The 23,900-nt window shown below is 46.7% G+C and overlaps 10 protein-coding genes across 10 annotated transcripts; 4 read left to right on the forward strand and 6 right to left on the reverse strand.

Moving 5' to 3' along the window:
- Nucleotides 1-514: 514 nt before the first annotated feature.
- CTRU02_211576 (uncharacterized protein) lies at nt 515-1,000 on the reverse strand (the record flags this gene model as incomplete). Its single annotated transcript, XM_036732316.1, has 1 exon — nt 515-1,000. The coding sequence occupies one exon, from the start codon at nt 998-1,000 to the stop codon at nt 515-517; it is 486 nt and encodes a 161-aa protein (XP_036575945.1).
- A 1,505-nt stretch (nt 1,001-2,505) lies between these two features.
- CTRU02_211577 (uncharacterized protein) lies at nt 2,506-3,270 on the reverse strand (the record flags this gene model as incomplete). Its single annotated transcript, XM_070205663.1, has 4 exons — nt 2,506-2,937; nt 3,001-3,021; nt 3,090-3,107; nt 3,163-3,270. The coding sequence occupies 4 exons, from the start codon at nt 3,268-3,270 to the stop codon at nt 2,506-2,508; spliced, it is 579 nt and encodes a 192-aa protein (XP_070060476.1).
- A 2,214-nt stretch (nt 3,271-5,484) lies between these two features.
- Nucleotides 5,485-6,588, forward strand: CTRU02_211578 (3-methylitaconate isomerase; the record flags this gene model as incomplete). Its single annotated transcript, XM_036732318.1, has 1 exon — nt 5,485-6,588. The coding sequence occupies one exon, from the start codon at nt 5,485-5,487 to the stop codon at nt 6,586-6,588; it is 1,104 nt and encodes a 367-aa protein (XP_036575947.1).
- A 313-nt stretch (nt 6,589-6,901) lies between these two features.
- Nucleotides 6,902-7,825, reverse strand: CTRU02_211579 (isomerase; the record flags this gene model as incomplete). The annotated part of the gene is made up of 1 exon (XM_036732319.1): nt 6,902-7,825. The coding sequence occupies one exon, from the start codon at nt 7,823-7,825 to the stop codon at nt 6,902-6,904; it is 924 nt and encodes a 307-aa protein (XP_036575948.1).
- Nucleotides 7,826-9,928: 2,103 nt separating this feature from the next.
- CTRU02_211580 (vegetative cell wall protein gp1) lies at nt 9,929-12,600 on the forward strand (the record flags this gene model as incomplete). The annotated part of the gene is made up of 3 exons (XM_036732320.2): nt 9,929-10,368; nt 10,426-11,043; nt 11,097-12,600. The coding sequence occupies 3 exons, from the start codon at nt 9,929-9,931 to the stop codon at nt 12,598-12,600; spliced, it is 2,562 nt and encodes an 853-aa protein (XP_036575949.2).
- Nucleotides 12,601-14,464: 1,864 nt separating this feature from the next.
- CTRU02_211581 (uncharacterized protein) lies at nt 14,465-15,476 on the forward strand (the record flags this gene model as incomplete). Its single annotated transcript, XM_036732322.2, has 3 exons — nt 14,465-14,884; nt 14,950-14,963; nt 15,032-15,476. 3 exons carry the CDS (start codon nt 14,465-14,467, stop codon nt 15,474-15,476), a joined length of 879 nt encoding a protein of 292 aa, XP_036575951.2.
- A 1,156-nt stretch (nt 15,477-16,632) lies between these two features.
- CTRU02_211582 (uncharacterized protein) lies at nt 16,633-17,070 on the reverse strand (the record flags this gene model as incomplete). Its single annotated transcript, XM_036732323.1, has 1 exon — nt 16,633-17,070. One exon carries the CDS (start codon nt 17,068-17,070, stop codon nt 16,633-16,635), a length of 438 nt encoding a protein of 145 aa, XP_036575952.1.
- A 1,210-nt stretch (nt 17,071-18,280) lies between these two features.
- CTRU02_211583 (uncharacterized protein) lies at nt 18,281-18,520 on the reverse strand (the record flags this gene model as incomplete). The annotated part of the gene is made up of 1 exon (XM_036732324.1): nt 18,281-18,520. The coding sequence occupies one exon, from the start codon at nt 18,518-18,520 to the stop codon at nt 18,281-18,283; it is 240 nt and encodes a 79-aa protein (XP_036575953.1).
- Nucleotides 18,521-20,157: 1,637 nt separating this feature from the next.
- On the forward strand, nt 20,158-22,619 carry CTRU02_211584 (periplasmic beta-glucosidase; the record flags this gene model as incomplete). Its single annotated transcript, XM_036732325.1, has 3 exons — nt 20,158-20,428; nt 20,480-20,789; nt 20,840-22,619. 3 exons carry the CDS (start codon nt 20,158-20,160, stop codon nt 22,617-22,619), a joined length of 2,361 nt encoding a protein of 786 aa, XP_036575954.1.
- Nucleotides 22,620-23,166: 547 nt separating this feature from the next.
- Nucleotides 23,167-23,358, reverse strand: CTRU02_211585 (uncharacterized protein; the record flags this gene model as incomplete). Its single annotated transcript, XM_036732326.1, has 1 exon — nt 23,167-23,358. One exon carries the CDS (start codon nt 23,356-23,358, stop codon nt 23,167-23,169), a length of 192 nt encoding a protein of 63 aa, XP_036575955.1.
- Between the last annotated feature and the right edge of the window lie 542 nt (nt 23,359-23,900).

Below are 23,900 nucleotides of genomic sequence, written 5' to 3' on the forward strand. Positions count from 1 at the left end.
AGATGTTGCAATGACAGGCCAAATTTCAACTCTCTTCAACTATATTCTGCATAGTAGCGACACTATGTTGGCCACTTTGGTTTAATTTGTTATCTTCTGTTGTGACAGAGACTCGAGAATTATGGCCTTGACTGTTTACGTTACTACTGGTGTCCAGCTAGACACAATCATATCGAACTTCTCATGGTAGAGTGTCACCTAAATTAAGATATGTTGCCTTGAATGGCTACTGAGGCCGAAATTGAAATGGAGAGCCAAACTTTTGCCAGTGGTTGAGCCTTTGGTAAGAAACCATGTGGGCATATTTTCTAGTATTGGGTTTGCCACCTCAACTAATCATGTAAAGGTATACTTCTGGATTGAACCAGATGCCTCTTCCCCAAGTGCACATATCATACTTGTATCGAAACATAGCAGTCGTCTGCCCCGCTAACCTTCATGGCCAAAATCATGCGCCATTCTCACTTTATTGGTCGTTCCATCCCATCACTCCCCACGCTATGATGATAACAGCTTAAGAAGAGCAAGCGAACGCATATTCAAGCCCGGTCCAGGTGTTGCAGGTTGCTGTTTCCCCGCCCTCGACGACAGCCGGGACACAAGTCTGAACAACCTTGTTGCTAGCCACATCTACAACGGCAGTAACCGTTGGGTTTTGCTCAATCGGAATGTTGTCATCGGTGCAGGCTAGCTCGAGATTGTAGTATGTCTCGCCGGTTTCATCATTGGTGACATTGAAAGGGTTGCGGCAAATAGGTCCCAAAACATAGCCGCTGTGTCGTTCCCGAATGGTGGACCATGTTGCAGTTCCCTGAACAGCACCACGGGCCAGACAGGTGTCTACAACCTCCTGAGTCTTGGTCGGTGTAAACGGAGACCAAGCAACGAAAAAGTTTCCGCGGGGGAAATAGTAATAGCCAAGGTTGATAGGTGCGTAGGAGGTATTCTGAGCGGAAGCAACAGCCAAGAATGAGGCGCCGATGAGAGTAGAGAGCTGCATTTTCGTTGTCGGTGGATGAAGGTTGGCGTTGATCAGATATAATCCTGAGATCTAGATTTGATGGGCAATGGCGCGTTGTATTGCATTCGAGAAGAAACCTCGATTCTTTAAATACTTGAACACTCAGCGACTGACAGCTGCTCTGCATCTCATGGCCCGGACCTAGCGTGTCGGTCGCGAATGGCGGAGACTCTTAGTGCTGACCATGACAAGGGTTCCTGCAGGTTGTGCACCATCAAGCTATTGGGTAGATCGGACAACCTGGTTCTAGACTCAAATGCGGAGTCATTTATGACGCTGGTTTGATAGTTAGCTATAATCTGTTAGCAACTTGGCTAAACTCCTCGCATGGCTTCAGCATCCAGCTGTCCTATGGAAAGTTGAATTTGTCGAGAAAGAAGTTTCTTGACAAATGATTATGGCCCGATCTTTGAAAATTATGATGGCAAGGGAAACAAAGGATTCGTGTGAATGCGGCATAGCGCGATAATTGCTCCACCTACCTCGGACTCGATGCTCAAATACGAGCATGGCTAACCGCCAAGTTACTAGCCATAGTGAATAATGTGGGGTCGTGTTTATATTCTTCTCGTGTTGAGGTTCCAGCGAACAGGGCCAGCCAGTCATACACCCAATTGGTTGATTTCAGGAGAACCCAGATGCATGTTTTATAAAGCCCCGTGGCGTCATGCGCATGCACCTATGTATTTGCCTGCTAGGACTCTCGTCACGGTTTGCATACAACTTTGTGAGGAGCCTAGTAAGCTCATGATTTCATCGTGAAGCAAAGAACGTTGCTGGGGGCCAGACAGTAGTATCGATTAGCTACAATACTTAGTGCATACGGTGAAACGCCGCCTTCAATTATTACTCTTAGTAACCGGGAGGATGTAGCCCAGCAGCGACGGCTTTATATCATAACACGGCGGATTGGAGACAGAGGAGAGAATGCGCGCTTCGGTCAATGTTGTACCAGCTTGGTATCTATGAATCCCACTATCTTTCCAAATGACCTTATAAGCTAAGGCAACCTCTTTTTTCATCAGCATCCCTGCCAGATAAAAATGATAAGTGGCATTGGGAAGGCCTCTAGGTCCCGGTACTTCCGCGACTTTACCAGTGCCACTCTACGTAAGGTAAGGTAAGGCATCCAAAGGGATCCTGTAACCTTTCGCAAAGATGGTTTTCCTTGTCACGAATCTGCAATACTGTTGGAAAAGATAATCGATAGAGAAATTATGAAAACTAATTGTATTCTGGTACGTATTATACCTTGAAGTATATACTAATCATATTGTACAAGTGAAAAATATTCTTTGCCAAGATACCTTTGCACGCGAAGGTCGCGCCAAATTTGAAGATAAAGCCGTAGATGCAAAATTCGCCAGTCGAGTCCCGTTTAGTAAACCCTCCGAATGCCCGTTTAGACACAGACTATGAAACCAGACCCAAGATGAGAGTGGCGTCAATCTGTGCACATTCTGGGGGGTTCGGACGCCTCAAAATTACTCAAGGTCCTCGAAGTCAGAGTTGACACCTTCCTCGCGGCGGTAGTGACCCTTCTTGTTACCCTTCTTATCGTCCTTGTTGTAGCCCTTGTTGTAGCCCTTGTTGCCTCCCTTCTTGTCATCATCGGAGTCGGAGCAGTCGCCCTTGCTGTTGCGCTTGCACTGCTTCTTCTTCTTGTTCTTCTTGTCGTCGTCAGAGTCGGAGCAGTAGCCCTTGCTGTTGCGCTTGCACTGCTTCTTCTTCTTGTTCTTCTTGTCGTCGTCAGAGTCGGAGCAGTAGCCCTTGCTGTTGCGCTTGCACTGCTTCTTCTTCTTCTTGTCGTCGTCAGAGTCGGAGCAGTATCCCTTGTTGTTGGTGCGCTTGCACTTCTTCTTGCTGTTGCGATCCTCGAGAACGCTGCGGGCGACAACGTCAGCGCCGGCAATGGCCTGTTGACAGCTGTTAGTTCTAATGCTCATTCTTGGGAGTTCTCTGGAATTATGTAAACATACAGCAAAACCTTCACTACGGGCCTAGTAAATAAAATCATTAGTCCACAAGGTTAACTAGAAAGGAACACGACTCTCAAGTATCAACTCACAGCAATGTCGGCAGAACGCTGTAAAGGGGTTAGTATATCTGGAAACCATTCCGAAAGGCAGCTAATAACTTACCTCGGCCAGATCGGCCTCGAGAGGTTCAGCGATGGGCACTGCCAGAGCAGTGGCGGCGAAAAATGCCATGCCAAGGGTAGCGACCTGACCGAAAGTAGGGATATGCATTTTGAAAGTTGTTAAGATGAGAAGTCTTGTAAAGAAGAAGTGGTATTATAACGAGACTAAGTCGCGATAGTGGGAGTTTGTAATGGTGAAGCGAGAGCTGAAGTGTTTGTGTGATGAGGAGGAAAGTAAGTCCCAGAAGACGCAAAGAATCTGGGTTTATATAACCAGAAATCTTTGATGATAGATCTTCTTTCATTGTGCAAGTTGTTGTTGTGATGAACATCTTGATTGGGAATGGCGCAAGCGTTCCAATAAGGTTTTCTTGGGCCCTCGGGACGGCACCATACCTCAGCCACCTGGAAAAGAGGCGCCGGGAGGTTCAACCATGGGGATGGAAATTTAGTGTCGGCGTCGCAACTAGTATTGTTGTCCAGGACGTTCTTCTACTTGGCGATCTCGGCAAAGCGTTTATCAGACATTGAGTTTAACTGAGACACCCTGATTTGGTAGATTTGTAGGATAGGTCAAGAGAGGAAAGTCATATTCAATCCAATAGATTTTGAGTGTATAATCGTCAATAAAGTTGGTCTTTCTCACATTTTCTACCGTTACTCGTAGTCACAGGCTCTCAAATCATTATCCTCTGCGTTAAACACCCATAACTTCACCATCATTGATGATGGGCAACATCTTACTACAATAGACTGTGGACAGGCTAGTGGGTTGAGCACCGTTTTCCCATCTTCTGGGACTAAGCGCCGTTCAGCTGAACGTTGTTGGGCCCAAACAACCCTAACGGTGAGCCAAGCCGCCTGTTTTGCCAATGCGTGAGGTAGAGATGGCGGTAATGGTTTTTCGGAATCAAATAGCCACATACTAGCTGAAGTGGCGTCGATTTAAGTCCAACGCCCGCGGCTATCTTAGCAGACTCCCAGCGGAACCATCTCCGGGCCCGTGTGTTGCGCCATTGGTGGGCCTTTAGGTTGTTTCACCACTAGCCGCGAGACCCAGGAGCCCGCTTCCATCTGGAGATAGCTTGGACGTACAAACATAGAAAAAGTATTAAAGACAGCATACCAGACCGTGCCCAGTTAACCTTAAACTATCAGCGGATGTTGGTGTTTTTGCGCAAGTCTGGCTGGGCACACGTCAACGATACTGCAGCCCAATTGCAGTCGAGGTACAAAGCTCTGGCCACTATGATTGTTTTCATCACATGGGCGTTTGTTATTGGAATAGACACATCTTCCCTATTAAAGTCATACTCATCTTCTACCGAAAGACTGCATCTATCAAGCATAGAACTCATACTGGGTAAAAACTGGAATGTAGCAGCAAGAATGGATGAAGACCTTAGATACCTCCAATTTGCGTATCATAACCAGCGGCGGGCGCTGAAAGACAGCATGATGCGCGTTGATGAACACAAAACAAATGGCTCTGCTAATACAGTAATACTTTACTCCATTGTAGACACTATTTTTGACGCCGAAAATATTCTCACGCCCGAACTTTAGCATAGAAAGGGCCCACTGTCTCCAGAGTCCCAACAACGAAGAAGCTTGTCTCGCATGTATGAGCGGGTGGGTGAAATCAAAGAAAACAACATGGGCTTATTCTGAACGCAATGCATATATGATATGACTAGCTTGGCTTGCTGTACTGTGGCTGCAAAAGATGTGAGACTACTTTAGTGCCTAAAAATGGAAGCGACAGCAACATAATGACTTGGATATATGATAACAGGGTACAAACGCTTAAGAGAGAAAGGTTTTGACTTCCATAAACTGCTATTGTCGTCTATCAAGACTACCAGTAATGGGTGCGTCTACAGCAGCGTAGTCTTAATTATTTCCTGGCTTAATTTGGTATGTTGAAGCCAGCCCCACACTTTTGCCTATTACAGGCATCGACATGCTTTGATGATTACCAAGCTGAGAATTATTCCTTTGGTGTTCAATACATATTGCCAATTCGAGATACATGATATTCCTAATTGGTCAATCCGCCATACTACCTTTTCGGGTTTGAGTAAACAGTCACGTCCGCCCGTATAAAAAGAGATTATAGCAACCAGATCATGTGGTTAGTTATTTCTTAGAAACCGATTGAACCACAACATAATTGCCGTACGAGGTCGGTAAATATTGCGAGGAACTTGAGGTACTTGTCTCCAAGCACGGTCAAAGTCATCTAGTAGGTATCTATCGATCGATTCAGTCTTGCGTTTTCGTCAATGGTACTGTCAAGATACTTGCTAACAGTGCAGTAGCCATGGCCATAAGTGCCAAAACTCAGAACAGTATCCGTGCCGCATACTATCGCGGAGGGGCGGCACGCGCTGTTATGCTGAGGACACAGGACCTGCCGAGTGATAAGGGTCGATGGCCGGACATATTTCGCGGCATTCTCGGGTCTCCCGACCCCTGGGGCCGCCAACTTGACGGGCTTGGCACCGGTCTCTCCAGTCTCTCCAAGGTGTGCGTCGTGGGCCCATCTACCAACCCCTCCGCAGATGTCGATTGCACTGTTGCCGCCATTGGTGTAGACGATCCTAGTGTTGACTTCTCAGCCAACTGCGGGAACATGTCCTTTGCCGTCGGCCCGTTTGCTATTGAATCTGGCTTGACCACGCCGAATTCTGACAAAAATGGATTGACCACTGTTCGGATATTCAACACAAACACTGGCAAGATTATGCACTCGGTGTTCCCGACCCAAGGACAAGAGGCAGTAGTTCGTGGAGACTTCTCCATTGACGGTGTAAATGGTACGGGCGCTCAGATCAGCCTACGGTTCATTGAGCCGGGTGGCTCCAAGACGGGCAGATTGCTACCCACTGGCAACACCATCGATGTGTTCGAGTCGATTCGAACAACCTGCATTGATGCTAGTAACCCATCTTGTTTCGTCCTGGCTTCAGAGCTAGGAATTGTAGGATCGTCTTCGCCCGAAAAACTGGACGAAATGGACGACTTGAGAGTCAAGCTTGAAGCCATTCGACGACAAGCCGGCGTAAAAATGGGTCTAGCCAAGACAGAAGATGAGGTGTCTATAGGTGTTCCCAAGATATCTATCGTGTCCCAACCTTCTGCCTCCTCTTCCGAGGATCTAGTGGTTAGGGCCATATCAATGGGACAGGCACACAATGGAATGCCTATTACGATTGCCTTAGCTACTGCTGTTGCCGCCAATATCCCTGGGACAGTCGTGTACGAATCCCGGGCTCAAAAGGAGAGCAGCAGCTCAGTACTTATTGCGCATCCCACAGGACAGCTGGCGGTCGACGCTGACATTAGCAATGATGGGAGTGTAAAGTCAGCGACTGTGTACAGCACAGCCAGACGTTTGATGGAGGGTACAGCGTATTGGAAGTGAAGCTGCTTGCTCAGTCGAAAGTATTTTTTGTCATAGTTGTATTCAACGCCATGGCGACAATGGGACAGCCGCCTTTGCGACGGACTTATAAAAGGGTTAAAACCATCGAGGGCGGTAGGTCAACACTAGCTACTTTGCAGTATAGCCCTTCCGTCTCAGCATTCAACTCTCTGGCCTTACAGCCGCTCTGCATTCTAGCCAATCTCAGCTCTCACTAATGTCCAAATTTTATGAGTGCTTATTCCATCCCTAGTCCTAAATTCAATTTTATCCCCACTTTTGACGATGTACCATCTTGTGATTTTGTATTACTTCATGGCCGAGCAATGATGGAGCCATTTGTCACGAGGACTGCCTTACCGCCCAGATGCAGGGTCTCCAGCTTTCTCGATCCGTTCGAGTCCTTGCCAACCTCTACGTCGAGAAATATGTTGCTCTTGCGCCCCATCTCAACGCCTTGTGTAATTTCGAAAGTGATGGACTGGTCCTCCAGCTCATGCAGGCTCAGGTAGCTGGCCAAGGCGCACGCCGCACTCCCTGTTGCCGCGTCCTCAGTCGTAAGCTTCACCATCCTCGTCCTAACCTTCTGAACCGTTCTGGAACCAATCTTCTCACTGCCCGTACGGACGAAGTAATACCGCCTCGTGACCCAGCCGTCGCGCCAGCCTTCATCCAGAAGACTAGCGGGCAGCTCATGAGCCCCAACTTGTACGCCAGCGAGTAACTCGAGTGATGGAAGCTCGATGAGTGCAAACGTCATGCCCTTGACGATACTAAACAGTGGCGATCCAGCCTCCGCTGCTGCGAGCTCAACTGTCAATCGTGGATCAGATCCGGGCTCCAGGCTAGGCACACGCTTCTCGTGTAGCCGCACGTCATGTGGGATGATGGCCCGGACCGAACCATTGGTTGCCGGCTCAATGTTGATGGGGCCTGCTTTCGCAACCAAGGTTGTCACGCCGTGCGGTTGGAGGAACACAGCCGTGCCGATCGTCGGGTGGCCGGCAAATGGTAACTCGTCCTTGGGCGTGAAGATATTGATGTGCCGCTCTTTTGTCGCGCCAGGATCATCAACATCATAGACGAAGACGGTCTCGGACAGGTTGAACTCTTTGGCAATAGCTTGCTTCTGAGCCTGCGTCAAATCCACGCCCGGCGGGATCGTCACCACGGCGAGGGGGTTGCCCTCGAAGGGGGTGTCGGTGAAAACATCAAGAGTACTGAAGGGAAGGGCCATTCTCGTTGTTCTGATTAAATGAGGCCAGTAATTTTCAATTGCCAACAATCATGGCTAATTCGAGTCAAAGAGCGTTTTTGTAGCTTCTAGCCACACTACGGGGGACACGTCACGTTATGATTGATAATGTTAAGAGTGGGGTCAGCTGCTGTAATCGGAGGGCGTGTCGGCAACAAAAGCAATTCGCCGAGTAGTCTTGTGCTAATCGGAGGACGTCAGCTCATGAGATCCGCGGACAGATTTGGACCGAACTTATTGATGGCATGTTAATTATGTTGAGGCATCAATGAGTCACTTTTTACCACATTGTTAGGCCTTGGCACTGAGCGCTGTAAGCCCCAACATCTAGGGCTATTACCCCTCATCGTCGGCTCTTAATATCTAGGCTCTGGGACTATAGCTTACAGGGCTAACAAGCCTGATATAATATTGGCAAATGACTAAGAAAAGTCTATCCTATCTAGGTCATATTCTAAGTTGTAAACATGAGATAGTTTCTAGGTTTACGTTGTCCAGCTCCTGGAGCAAGTGCTGTACATCCCGCCTCATGAATAGGTTCTCCCCTTTCGCCATTCGATCAACATCCTCCCCTCGGACGCTTATTTCCTCTGCAGATCTTCTCTCTGCAGTTGTCAAATTTCTTCCTTCAAGCTTGGAACGGCTATTATTCTAAAAAGTGTAAAAGAAAAGATCTTAATGAATAAAGCTATAGCTAGCTATAGCTGAACAAAAGATTGAATTGCTGGAGGTAGACGTTAAGCCCAGTGAGGTCGAGAATCAGAAGGTTAGAATAACCCTAAATTTAAAGTTAAATAAACTTATCTCTATCCGTGGGGCTTGAACTGAGGCAGACGAAATTAAGGTTAGTATAGATCTTGTATGTTTCTCTCAGCTACGAAATCGAGGTCACGATGAATTAGGCGATCCACTTAGCCATTATCTTTCTGAAGACCTGCGACACTTGGAGGACGTCTTGTAGAACGGCTTAATCCAGATTGATGGAACGTCATTCTCAGAAATATCAGGCAGGGAAGGGTCACCTAAGGTCAATGGCTGTCTTTCAGAATTTGCCTGTATCAAAACTTATATGATATTTTGGATCAACTGCTGCTCGTTCGCCATATACTGTGAGTTGTACAATGGCGAATTCCCGTTGATAGTGTTAACTTGTTAAATCAAATCTTTATCAAGTGAGGTTAGCTAACCCATCATATCATATGTAAAAACTGCAACACCGTACGATAATAGCATTGAATAATTTCAGTAATGAGCCTTGTGAATCCTGGATATGAACCATCAGATAGAAAATAGGATTCCAATGTCTATGGCTCATTAGCATTGGCTCTTGTTCTGGGTAATGAAAGCTGTCTATCCAAACCCGCTTATGCGTTACCCAATTACAAAGGTGACTATATGTAATGCGTTTTCCTAACATTAAGAATGCCCTTGCGTTTGTTGGTTAGGCCTAGAACACAGGTAACCACATCACGCTCCTATTGAACTTTCGGCACCGCTACTGGTCGGGACACTTCACGTCGGAAGTATGAAGTGCGGATGGCTATCCAGTCGAAGAGATTCATGTAGATACTCTTGGCATTGCTGAGAGCCCCAGTAATTCATCGCTCGCGACATGGCCATAGCCGGTTGATCAGGTTGTCAATGAGGCTAACAGGATGCAGAGGTGGAACAATGGCAAGCGGGTAAGGAAGGCTACGAACGACCTTCATATTGTAATCACTGCAGGAAGAACTATGAAATACAGATAAAAGGGGAAGTAGTGTTAGAATTCCATCACCATCACAACTTTCCTACGCTCAATCTTGGTGTTTCGAACCAATTCTGCATGGTCACGTGTAGTGATTTGCCTGTCAACAACCTCAGCTCGGTTAAAGAGAAAGCTCCAATCAAATCCCGGTATGGCTTCATGCAGCTTACACCAAATGTGGCGGTGCAAGGCAGATTTCGCGCTTCAGTGGGCGCCTTTTGGATGCGCCTCATGCGGGGTCAATCAGACCGTTTCTCCTTTCAATTTCAAGACACCGCCTGGGTCAAAAATCTGAGCATCTGGGCAAAGACTGTGAAGATCTCTTCCGCCGGCTCGAAATGGAGCTCGCGCTTACTTTCGGAGCAGTCGGTGATTTTATTGCTGTTATCAAATTGATTAAAAACATCATTTCTGCTTTAGATGACTCCCGTGGCTCTGCGAAGCACTACGGCGATGTCGTAAGAAGCCTCGAGCTACTAAAAAATACGGTCCAGCAAGCGCGTCAGATCTATGAGGATGAAAACTTACCAGACGGTTTGAGTGAACTGAGCGCGATTGCTTTACAGACCGCAGACGAGATTCGACAATGCCTTGAGGGATTTTGCCAGAAAGTTCAAAAGTATGGGCCTAGCTTGGGAGGGGCTGGGACGAACAATGTCTTCCTAGACGTAGCGAGAAAGATTCAATGGAAGTTGGAGGAGAAGGAGGTGGACAAATTTCGAGCTGAAGTCATGGCACACGAGATGGCGCTGAAAATGCTGCTCACTGTAACAACTGTGTAGGTGTGTTTTTCGCTAACTCTTTGGACATTTCGTTAATCTCTCAAATGCAATAGCCGAGTTGTTCAGTCTAACCATGAAGTATCTATAAAAAAAGTGGCCGATATAGAGGGACGTACGCTGGCTACGATCCGCAACTCCAGTAAGACATTAAAACGATACTTCGGTACGATTAGACAACAAATACTCTTGAAACTTAACCACATTTCCTGGTTGGGTGTAGAAATCAAGAGCTCCACGTCCCAGCTCATATCCATGATGATGTCGTTATCGGGAGAGCTGGGTAGTATCAGAACAATCCTTATGCGATTAGAAAGACCCCTTGGTGAAGAGCATACACACTTTGTGCTGGAAGATGCTACTGGAAGAGCTTTCCCTGTTTATCTGAAGACCATCACCTCATGGGACGCGTTTGAGTACCTCATTACCGACCGTTTCAAAGGCAAGAAAGGCGCTCATCGAGTTCAACGGAAACGCTACGCGCTTCAAAACCGGGGCACTCAAAAAGAGGTCGATCGATCAATCCATTGGGATAACGCATTTCTACCACATCAGAGAGTCGACATGAGCTTGATATGCAGGGAAGCTCAAGCCCTGGCGCAGACTACATTGGCGCCCAGTTGCCCATTCTGCGGGTCGATATCCCCAGGTGAGGCAGACATTGAAGTACAATGGTGAGTGTGAGAGAAATCATCCATGAGTGAAACGAAGCTCTAATTCAGTCCAGTTCAAAGTGCAACATGTTCTTCACAAGGGTAGTGGAAGTTGATGACGAGGAATTACCGACCCTTCCAAGCCCTCCTCAAGGTCGCAATGTTCGTTTTGGCGAATCAGCTTTCACTGCCACCACCAAACGTCCAAGGGATGATGAAGACTGGGAGAACAGCGATGGATGTTCATGTTCGAAACCAAAACGACACAAAAGGCAACAAGACCTGAAGAGAAAGTCGCGCCGAGATGAATCGGAATCCGACTCCGACGAAGAGGACGTTCGTGGCTTCATGAGGGTCAAGCTGATCTCAAAGCGAATACGTGTGCAAGAGTCGCACGCACCATTCCATGCTCTTACTACAGAATCAATTGATTCTATGGTTCAGAAGGTACTGGGACAACAAACAGGCGTTTCTGCTGCAACCTTGGAGGTTGAAGGAAATGGAACAATTCCATTCAGTTACGGAACAGGTAGCAGCTTCGAGGATGTTCCTCAGGGCAACGGCCCGATCTCAGTATTCCGTGCAACTGGAATCGACTCGGACAGCGACAGAACCAGTAACAACCCAAACAGCGTTGTTTTCAGGGATGTTACCGCCAATTCAACAATTCAATCTGCTTCAACTCCTCACGAGGAGTCCAAATACGACTCATCCAAGGACACTCCCCAGCGACCCGCGACTAATACACACTTCGGTACCCTCAGCTCCGACCTCAGCAAAGATAAACTTTATTCCGGAATGGCTTCACCGCGGTACACGAGTGACGGCTATTATGCAACCGCGTCTTTGAGTGCTGCTCCGTCGCATCCAAATGACAATCGCAAAAGTAGCTATATCTATTTTCAAGCTTCTGAGTCTGACGAGGAAGAAATTATCGAAGTTGACGGGGAAAAATACGTGATTCCAGTGAAATCAAAAAGACAAACTACTACTAGCCCCCTAAGTCCCCAGCAGGAGAAGAAACCAGCCCCTGTCCGTCTGGCCACTGAAACTGATGCAAAAAAGTTCAACATTCCTCCAGGATACTCCCTTAAGAATTGGGACCCTACTGAGGTGCCAATTCTTCTTTTTGGCAGTGTCTTTGATACCAACTCCCTCGGCAAGTGGATCTATGACTGGACAGTCTACTACCATGGGCCTGCTACTCCTATCCCCGAAATGGCTGGTGAGCTCTGGCTCCTTTTGATCCAGCTGGCAGGAAACACTAAGCGTGCGGATGCGGCCGTTGAGTTGGTTCGCAACTCCGAGAGCAAGGAGATTGTGTTGGACTTCGTCGATGCGGGTGAGCGCCTGATTGATAAGCTCCGCAAGCTTCTCAAAGCATGTGAGGCACCTATGCTTAAAACTAAAAAGAAGGGTGCTCCGCTTGGCAAGGAAGCCGGCATTGAGTTTGTCAAAACTCTTTTCGACCGTGATCGAGAACTGGAAAGGACTGAGCGTTTTATGACAGCCCTTCGTCTTTTCAATCTGAGATTTGATTCTAATTGCGGTGAAATCATTCGCAACCCTACGCGTTAAGTAGACTTGCAAGGGGATACTGTATAATTAGAAGTTTTGTAGAACATTAGAGGATGCTAGTAAAGATTAGCCTACATGATCCAGCAACAGATATAACAGCGGCGCCGACATGCTGCCAATAATAGCATTAGATACAGCAGAACCAGTAAGAGTACTTTCTGTCGCGCTACATAAACTTGCATTTTGTGGGCGTTGGCAAGCTTGCGATTGACGTTTTTCAACATAACCTTTGTCACCCGCGGCAATGACGGCTGTGGTACCCGCGTCACTAGCTACCCACTCTTTAGGATCGTAGGTCTACAATTTAGGTACTAAGAGGCCTGCCTAGGGAGACTAAGTATATCAAGAATGATGTATTGATCGAGTATCTTAGCATACTAAGTTGAAAGGTTGAATGTGAGCACTCCTAATTACATCTCCCCTGCCTGTCCACTTGTGCATATTAACAAGTCTTACAGTTGCAGATAACTGTAGCAGTTCCCACAGAGTTTGGCAATTTAGTGCAAGGAGCTCCATCGTATGGGCACTAGATATAATGTCATTAGGACCAAATGGTTCCCAGGGCGAAGGCTTTCTTTCTCTGATATTACCTTGTCAACAACACACTTCTGGATAGCCCCAGAATTAAAGAGGCAGGTGTTGCTATAGTAGCTACAAACCTTTGAAAATCGTTAGTTTGGAATAATCATGTAGAATATTATGTTCAAAAAGGGCTTACCCCGGAATCCCACCCAAGGACTGGTACAGTGCTACCGACGATTGCTAAGATTATAGTGCAGCCGGTATGCATTATGCTTGTTTTTCTTGTTGTTTTCGATTATGCCTGTTTTACTAGAAGCAGAAGTAACGGAGATGAGTTGTGAAAACAAAGAAACAGTTATAAACTTCCACATTTTCCCAGAAGCAGCACATGATTGTGTCACAAGATGGTCTTAGTTAGGTATCCCGAAGCTGAAAAAAACAGCTGCATTATCACAGAGCTTGCAGAATCTAGAGCGCTCTATAAGCCTTCATCACCCTACCTACATTTCATGTTCCCTATTTGATGCTACCAATTTTCGAATAGCCTATTGACCATTGGGCGGGGTTTCTCAAGTCTTCAGGGCTTGGATATTCGTCATCAGCCAATCGCAAGATATCGCTTGCCATCGCTTCCCAGTTAATCTGACATTCGTTGAGGACATCAAGTTCGACGAATGGAGACTGTAGATGCACTGCAACGCTATAACAAACTGGACTTACTCAGCAACTTGCATTTTCATTCCTCTGTAACCTTCTTTGTAAGCTTAGCAAGCAGTTTCTATTCCTGTCATGAAGCAAAGTATTAGCTTTCAGGTAGCCCATATGAGCGCTTAGTTCAATAGTACTCTGCAGCCTTCTACTTCTGGCTTTTTACTGCAGCATACTCGCAAAAGAAAAGCAACACGTCAGAAACTACAACCCCCAACACGCGGCGCAGATTGCCAAAATGATTCTCATCTTGCCATCTTCTACGGAAAGGTGGTATATGACAAGGATAAGAAATAAATGGCGATTGGTTGTTTGAGCTCAGCTTGATTCCCGCTGGAAAAGATGAAGTTCGGGGATGGTGCATGCCGATTCGTTGTTGACCAGGTGTACCCCGGAGAAAGTCTAACTTCACAGAAGACAATTTTCTCACTTTACTTTTTAAGAAATACTTATGCTTACAACTCAGTCCATAGTGGATAAAACTAGAATATATATACTGCGCAAACTCCCGAAGCAACATGTGATGTACCTTGTCTCTTCAGGCCTGTCCTCTTAAAGACACAAACCCGCCGTATTGGTTATCTTCATTTCGCTCTGTGATACACACAGTCTAGCAATTCTTTTCATCTTCATAATGGCAGCAACAGCATGGGGTTGGGCCGACGCTGGGCTCACAATCTACTCGCTTCTCTCTAGCTGGTTCCCGGGTAGTGCTGGCGGAGCAGCGTCCACTGTGCGCATCTACGCTGGAATCAATGACGCTGGCACCTCACAAGGCAAGGATGGCGTGATAAAGAATATTCAGTTGTACGACATCAATCAATCGCTGATTGGGAATGGCGGTGCAAATCAAGGTTGGATCGGTAGTGGGCTTTACAAAGATTACCGCATCTCTCAGGTCGACAACCGACAAGCGACTTTCGCTCAAATATTCGCCACCAATGATGCCATATGTATTCCAGTCGCAACTATTACCTGGCCTGATGGAACACCTAGTGCATGGATAGGCGACTTCGGGTGGCACTGTGGCCTGGAGTGGCACTATGGCAAAGTGGTGAGTATCAATTATGATTTCTAGCATGTGGTATATAGATACTGACGAGGTAAACTTTGAATTAGTGGATCAGTGGGAAGTAAGTATCATCAGGCTGTCATCTCTCTGGTTTTCTCATTTAGCTAACTCAATGTGCCTTGGGTGCAGAACTCCAAGGTGCACCTGGATTGACGCTGATCACACAAACAATATTCGCGCCACGATGCTTATGATTGGGTGGCCATATAATGACCCTGAAAAGTCCGGCAGCCCATCATGTGGTTATCCTGCCTTCCGCGCTTACAACGGCGGCAGTGGCATCGTCAAAAGAGAGGGCCCGGTCGTCGGCCCTCGCAAGAAGGACCCTCGCTTGATTATCAGCTCTATTCCTTCCCACAATGCCACCGAGCTCTGCCTGAGTGAGACTTCGCGTGGTCCTGACCTGGTCTCGCTGGAAGAAGGCGTTTACTGCAACATGGAAACACGTGAACTGCTTCCATTGTGTGGTGGTGATATCATCACGGACTGCTACGACGTAACTGATAAAGTGAGCGTGCAGGGCAATCGAGAAACATTGCGCAAGTCCTATGAGGATGTACTGATTTGGGGTTGATTCCTTTTGAAGAAACTGAATTGATTTCTACTTTGTCTGTAGTAAATAATCTTTTTTCTCTCTCTGCTAGGCTGAGCCGACAATTTTGATGTCAGCTTAGCCACAAGGGCTAGGGAAGCTAAGAGGCCTATCCCAGATGAGCTTTCATGCACGTTGGGTTTTGAGCTATTGCCGGATGGTGGGTTTCCCTCGTGTCCGATGACGCTCTGGATCTCCGTCGCTTGAATTTGGATTTTAATTCCCGGACAGAAATCAAATCTGGGAACAGGAGAGGAATACAAGGCATCATCATATTTCATCCATCAGTCATTTCCCCTCAGTCTTCATCGGATCAAGCTTCTTATCCTATTCCCCCTTTCAAAATACTACTTAGGTTTTGCCTTATGCTTCAATTCATAAATTTGCCACTGCAACATCGCTCTTAGCCAAAGTAAAGCTTCCTCACAACTATGTACCTAATCTCTAGAACTCTTCATACACTGGATTCTCTATAGAAACTGAGTAACCCTAAGACGATGGGGGCACGAAAAACACAAAACCTCCCTCGATATAACAGCAGTCGGCAGGGTCTTGCCATACTTATGCACCCTGAGAGGCTATAGACTACTCACGTGAAGTGTGTAATATGGACTTCGAATAAAGTTCTCTACTCATCACACATCTATTTTGATTTCTAGAAACAAAAGGCTAAAGTCTGGGAGAAATTGAAAAAGGGTCTAAGACAGAATATTTCCTCAGATAAAAAGGAAAGTTTCTGTTGTTGAGAACAATTATGCTGGATGGATAAAAACACAAGACACTAACATCATACCTCAGAAAGGTAGTAATAAACAGTACTATTCAATATATCTTCTAGTCACAAATGATGTTGTCTGGAAAGACAAAGTTGTAGCGGCGTTTTAAACTTCAGAGAGCAGGCTCTGCAAGTCGAAAGCAATGAATTGGAATTTTTTGAGCGGTATCAACTAGTAACACTACTAAGAAGCTCTTGAAATCGGCATACAGTAGGCATTAAGTTAATTGTATCACAATTTTTAAGCGTTTGCTATGGCTAGTTAAGGTGAGAGTGCAATGTAAATTAAATCAAGCTCGTTGAGTCGCATTGAGTAGCCTGCCAAATCTTCCCCGAGCTGCACATTCTTGTTCTTTGTGACACTTAAGGGTAGGGCCTGTCACAGATAAGATGAACCCTGAACCACTCTCCACTAGTAACCAAGTTGTAGTTGTACAAAGGTGACTTGTCTCCAATCGATGGGCAGTAGGTGCGGCATCTGCGCGAATTGAAAGCCGCCACCTCATAACCCTGGCATTCCTTGCCAATGTTTCCAGGCTGGAAGCACCAAACTTCAGCACCAAAGAGTTTGGAGCCGCAAATATCGTCGGAGCTGCGGCCAGCACCCGAGTGTTTGGTTTCCACCTCCGCGCCGGTGTTCATGTTCTTTGCAGCTATGGAGTACTTGTGAGTTGTACCGCCAGTGCGCGAAGACTTCCAGTCATCATGAACACCGACGACGAACCAGTCGGCGGCGGTGACGGTCTGAATGCTGAGAGCCGCCAGAGCAATTGTAGAGGCAAAGGACTTGATGTAAACCATGTTGGCTACTGGAAGAAAAAGAAATGAATTATATGTTGATGAGGCCTTTAAATACCTGGTGAATTTAGGGAGTAGGTGAGCCAAGACTGTTTGAGCCTTGAGGAATGAGTTGAGAACAAAGCATTTCATCTTCAGGATTATATGCGCTTTATATGCATTTAGGGTCAGTTGAACACCTCGTGTTGCAGTGATACTTGCATGCACTTGTTCGTGGTAACCTAGGTCGCCTAGCAATTCTAGACGCGGCCAAGTCTCTGCAGTCGGTCGAGTTGTTTCTTGGCTTTCGACAACTCATTTAGCCTTAAGACATTTTATCTCAGTCTTGTAGGTGTTTCTGCAGGGACATCAGTAAGCGTAAGTGTTCCATTTGACTCGCTTCCATCGCCGAACAAAATTATAGCTTGATTTGGTCCACAAAAGGGTCGGAACTCCGCACAGTCAGCCCATTACACCCAATGTTGAGGCCGGTCTCTACATGATATACGATCAACTAGTAACAAACTTCTATAGAATCACGAATTTTCCTGTGACTAATAGAAACTCTCAACAAAACTACTAGCCAACCTATACGGTTTAGAAATAACTCCTGATCTGATACAACGCGGGCAACGCGCTACGCATGCTTCATCAAGCACACAAGACACTATGCTTCGGAAAGTTGCCATCGCATCGCATCGGAATTGAATGTGAAAAAACGATAAGATATAGCTCCATTTCCATGTGATTGTATATTATGGCCACGTGTGGGGACTCCAGATTTTCCTTCTGTCCGGAAAATCGCGCTTCGATGGCCTTGGCTTTTGAAATGGCCTACTAATTAGTCTGCCAGCTGCATCAATACCAAAAAAGGCAGCTGATTTCGGCATCATGCAAGAGTCACTTTCAGGCCGAAGAGCACAGGCCGAAGAGCACAGACCACCTGAGCTCAGGGTAGGGAGGTGAGCAAGCGGTCTTAACTGGCTAGATTTACCAGCCCTCAAAGTTACGAAAAGCTTCACCCGCACTTTTGGGTGCTTGGGCAATTCCTCCCGAGTCTTTTATCTTTTCAATGATAAGTGGTCAAGTTGATAACAAACAGCAATAAGAAAGATAAAGAACACAAATATTCTTCATTGATTCGCGGAAAAAAGTAAATGTATGCCTATCCAGTTTCAGAGCCACTTTGCTATAGATGACAGCGCCTGCACTGCACACGCAAAGCTTCTTTCCTTTATGGGCAAGTAAAAGTCTGAGTACAGCTGTCATTATTCTTCTTTCCTTTGCAGGCAGCCTCGTTAGCGCTATTAGCCTCTGCATTGAAGGTAGCAGCTTTGCCATTCCGACATGCTGGAGTCTGACTGTTGGTGCAGAAGGCGTTTTGACCTATGTTGCAGAAACCGGGAGCTTTCTCGTTGGCAGCTGAAGCCAAGGTAGTAATACCAGCAAGAAGGGCAATGAGGTAGAAACGCATAACTGCAGAGTAGAACAGGTTGTAATTGGAGAATGAATCGGTTTTGATTTCTGACTGGGCCGGTATTTCTTGTTATGGTAAGGGCGAGATGTTAAATGGAAGTCGGAGAAATTGCATGCCCATCTCTGGATGCAATTCCAGTGCATTTTATACATGCTTTTGATATTCGAAGCCCCTAACCTTCGGCATCTAGATTAATTCACAGGTCCACTAATAGCATCATGACTCGGTGTCACAGGTTGCCCTGTTTCAGACGATGTCCCAACGGGGAGGTGATGTTGCCGAAAATCCTCCAAACTAAAAAGACATCACGATACACTTTTGTCTTATTGAAACGCTCCATTTAATACATGAAAACCATTTCTTTCTTCCCATTTGTTACCAAGTATTCAGGGGTGACAATGGTTTGCGCCGATTGAAGATAGTGAGCAGTCAAGCCATCTTGGCCCCTCCATAATGATTTGCTTATAGCCTAAGTTTATCTCTTCTTAACTATCCACAAAGCCGTTTTGGATTCAAGGTGACTATGCTTTGTTTGACTTTGAAGCCATTACTTCGCAGGATATACGAGTCACTGAACTTTATCGAGCTCAAAAAAACTGTTTGAAATTTGAGCCGTACTGTTGTAGAAAATGTGAGTATTTATTTACTCTACTTAGCTGTGTACCGAGCCATGTTCCAAGGACCCATTAGTTTATTCAGACACAGGCTGTCTGTAGGAGTCGGATTCTGCAACTTCATTGTTGTTCAACGCAGACATCGAGACTTAAAGTAGACCGACAACGTGATATTCTCGCATCCTCGCTGATCTGTTTACCTTACCATTCGAAAGCTTAAAGATTGTGTATTAGATTTAATGCCGCGAAATATTGCTAAAGACTTTTTAATGAGCTGTACTTATGGGTAGAAGAGAGTAGTATACATCGTAATAAGGTATTTTTCGGTCCCTCTGCTGCAGAAATTAGGGCTAGGTGTACCATGCTTGTTGTGTAATAGCCTTAGTCTTCAAATAGCTGCATTGGTCTATCCAAATGGCCGAGTGAGCTTACCCTCGTGGTGTGCTGGATTAAGGCTGTAATACTTACATCTAAAGCAACGCATTAGAAGCCGTTTCGCGCAACCCTATGTCGAAGTGATCTCACACATGGGGTCTTACGGTACTCTAACCAAAGGACTTCTCAAGAGAGCAGCTAGAAATTAGTGATTATAGACCATCTATTTCAGATAAATCAGGTCTATCTGCGAAACATGCCACCTCGATGCCCTCTTACAATGGTGCAAAGACAACAAACACCTCTCCAGACCGCCCAAACGGATTGATGGCGCAATATTAGGCTAGGCATTTGAAGTGGGGCCGCTTGTTCCTGTTTAGGACTACCGACCGATATCCGACTCCAAGACCCGGAGGCGTGGTGGGCTGAGTGGGTTCCGATCCGGCCTTACTTACCGAGCTTTGGAGCAATTCTGCCATGAGACTTAGGCTCCGAAGATAGTGCTTCGATGTGGGCCAAAAAAGAATGACGTGCTTTAATTATTTTATCATTATAGATATAAGGATTGCAATGTTCATGTTCGAATGGAATTCTCGCCTTCACTGCTAATCACCAGTTGCCAACCCCTCGTGATATTTGGCCAACATGGTCAAGCTAGCGGCAGCCCTCTTCAACTTGGCGATAGGCCAGATGGCTGGTCTCGCACATGCGGCAGCTCAACTCAACGGAACCGTTCACCCGAGTTCCTCGCGCTCGCCTAAAGATAGAGCCAACGACCTTCTGCAGCTTTTGACCTGGGAAGAGAAAGTTGGTCAGCTGGGTGGCATTCGACGACTTGCTGAAAGGGTCAATGGCCAGCTATCATACAACGAAACATCTTTTGAAGAGATCCGCCAGACACAGAACGGACAGATCGGTATGTGATTTCCTATCTTGACTCGACTGACTCAAACTGACATGCCTGTAGGCTTCGGTGCTCCTCAGAACTATGCACATGAGTTGTTGCCAATTGCCAATAAGGTTCGAGCGGAGCAGATCAATAACACGCAGCACGGTATTCCATACATTACCATCGCCGACTCTGTCAATGGCTTGATGATCTCAGGTGGCACCCTATTCCCGGGCGCGATCTCCCTGGGCTCAACGTGGAACATCCCGCTTTATGAGCAAGCGATTGCTGCCATTCGTGACGAAAATATGGCAGTTGGCATCCATTGGATTCTTTCGCCTGAGGTGGACCTTGCAAGGGACCCAAGAAATGGCCGCAATGGCGAGATGTAAGAATGGTATCCTTGGTTCCCTCAACTTAAGCTAACTGCCAGCTCAGGTTCGGCGAAGACCCTTATCTCGTTGGAGAATTTGCCACTCATTATATCAACACAATGCAAGAGAAGGATGAGAATGGCTTTGTCAAGGTCGCTACAACGATCAAGCACTGGGTCTATGGCTCCAGTAGCGGTGGCGTCAATGCAGCCAGCATGCAAGGTGGCATAAACCACATCCTCAATGGTCTCGGTGCCCCGTACGTTAAGGCTATTAAAGAGGCTAACCCCCTTTCTCTCATGGTTTCGTACGCAAGTGTGGACCAGATTCCGATGTCCAGAAACAAATACCTCAACAAGGAGGTGCTTCGGGGCTTGTTGGGTTTTAAAGGTTTGATCATGTCAGATGCAGGCTCTATTCGGAACATGTACACGCAGTCCAAGGTGGCCAAATCTTTTGCTGACGCCGGATTAAAAGCCCTCCGAGGGGGGCTAGAACATGAGCTTTCACCTCGCCCTCCATCTGTCTTTCCCACTCTCATTGATTTTGTCAACAATACAGAGATTGCAGGGCTTATCAACGAAGCAGTGCAAGCAATCTTGGAAATCAAATTCGCAACTGGCACATTCGATCTTCCTCTTCCGTCAGTTGAGAGCCTCAATGCAACTCTCCGAAGTGAGAAGCACCTTGAGGTCAATCGAAACATTTCACGCGAAGCAATTGTTCTTCTTCAGAACAACGGCGTACTGCCGCTCCAGAGACGTAATGTGTCTCGCATTGCACTTCTTGGCCCATACGCGGACATCCTTAATACTGGACAATACGCTGCCAATAACGCCTCTGACCCCTCTTATGGCAAAACCATTCGCCGTAGTCTGGAACAAGAACTTGGAGCTGAGAACGTCAAGTTTGTCGCAGGCGTTGACATCCTGGGCACCAACAATAGTTCTGGTATCGATGAGGCTGTTGCCGCTGCCAAGGAAGTGGGACTTGCCATCGTTGTTCTTGGGTCGGGCTGGGGTTCTTTCGATAACTCCTACGAGTCTCTGCACCGAACTGATGGTGAAGGTTTCAGCCATCCCGACCTCGGATTCCCTGGTCTGCAACAAGAACTCTTGGATGCAGTTCTTGATGCCGGCGTTCCAACTGTTCTAGTGCTCAGCGGTGGCCAGACATTTCTGCTCAATGAATCTAGCAAGCGGTCGAAAGCTATCCTCCACACATGGCTTGCAGGAGAGTTTACTGGTGACGCTCTTGTAGAAATTCTTTATGGGATTGTCAATCCTAGTGGCAAACTCACCATTACCTTGCCTGAAGCCGAGGGCGCCTTTCCCGTTGCATATGACTACTTCCCTTCAGATGACGAAGGTGGTTTTGGCACTGCGACCGAATATGACTGGCATTTCCCCGAATTGACTCGGTATGCCCCTATCAGATTCGGCTTTGGACTGAGCTACACGACTTTCAACATCGCTTCGCCTTCTTTGACATGTCAAGGTATTGGCAGCAACAACAACAGTTCAGGACCGTGCGACAAGGGTAGTAAGCTGACCGTTACTGTCGTTGTAAGCAACACCGGCGACGTTGCTGGGAAAGAAGTTGTGCAGCTATATTACCGTCCTGAGTACACCCAAATCGAATTTCCCGTCATGAAGCTCATACGGTTTAAGAAGGTTGACGTCGCGCCTGGCGAGTCGAAGCAAGTCAGCTTGATTGTGCCGTATGAGGAACTTGGTTACTTTGTCGATGGAGAGTGGGTAATTGAGACCGGACTCTATAACTTCTGGGTGGGAAGTAGTTCAAGAACAGAAGACTTGCAGAGTTTGAATGCGACTTTGGTCTGACTCGTTGAGAGGATCTCAATTCCATCGTTGTCTAGGTCAAACCCCACTGATGGACAGTGTAGACTAACAGTCAATGCGACTACAACATAACCTCAGAAATATCTCATAAAAATGAACTTCTTTAACTTGGCAATGGTCAACCTGAGTGTGAAAGTTCGCTGCAGCCAGGTAATAATAGCGTGCTGCGCTTCGCATCAACAGGACCTCGAGGATTCCATTCGACCCCACGCGCAAAGAGCAAAAGGCCAGTATCACCATCATAGGAATGAAAGACAAATAAAGCGTAGAGGAATGTTTGGATCGTTATTGCATTGCAACTATTCTCTTCCAGGCATCCCAATTTTGTTGACCAAAGCTCAAGTCACGGGCTCGCAATGAGCATGAACTTAGCAATTCGTATTCCTTAGCAATCTCCTTCACATCAGCTGCATTTGTTGTTAGGGGTATCGGGTTGTGTTCCTTGGGTTCGAATTAGTACGTAATCCATTTTGCGGGTTAGACCGCTTACCAACAACATCATGGCTGGGGAACTCAGGTGGCAACTAGCTTATTTCTTGCAGCAGCCATCAAGCTCGCACTCGACGTTGTTGTTAGGCTTGCCGGGGCAGAAATTGAGGCGTGCACAAGCTCCGCAGTCTACTCCCCGGCGGCCCGGCTGGCTGAGTTGAGGTGCAACTTCGGTGTCAAGTGCAACGGCGGCCACGGAGGCGACGAAGATGAATACGGCGGAGAACTTCATTTTGAAAGATTTGGATGCTTTAACCAGAAAGCCTTGAAATATTTATTAACAGGTTTGAGATGTAACAAGAATGAATTGCAACTTGAACTGAACTGATGGCGTGCTAAGTATTCACCAAGGAGATTTATATACTCCTGTTAGACGACATCCTTCTCTTCATTTTACCATTATGGCAGTGACATTGAGTCAGGTTGGTAAGGGTACTGAGACAGTTAATAACAAGCTTTCGCGGCCCCAGTGTACCAGAGTACCGGAGAGGCCGTGGAGCAACGCCTTGAAACGCAGAACAGTCACATGCGTGAGGGGCCCGTATGACGAGGCAAAAGACAAGTACGATGCCTTCGTGAGGTACAAAAAAAAGTTTATTTTATGGACTAAGCTGTTGTATGGGGCTTTACGACTCTTTGCTCAAATGGAAGGGCAATTGGCGATCCGACCCCTCTACAACCAGCCGTACACGCAAGTCAAGTCACCTTAATGCCAACAAAATGGGGTTCCTCCAAAGCACCCACAGCTCCCTGTTGGCTATCTCATGTTGCTCG

Source organism: Colletotrichum truncatum (assembly GCF_014235925.2).
Source record: "Colletotrichum truncatum strain CMES1059 chromosome Unknown Contig_0008, whole genome shotgun sequence".
Classification (NCBI taxonomy): domain Eukaryota; kingdom Fungi; phylum Ascomycota; class Sordariomycetes; order Glomerellales; family Glomerellaceae; genus Colletotrichum; species Colletotrichum truncatum.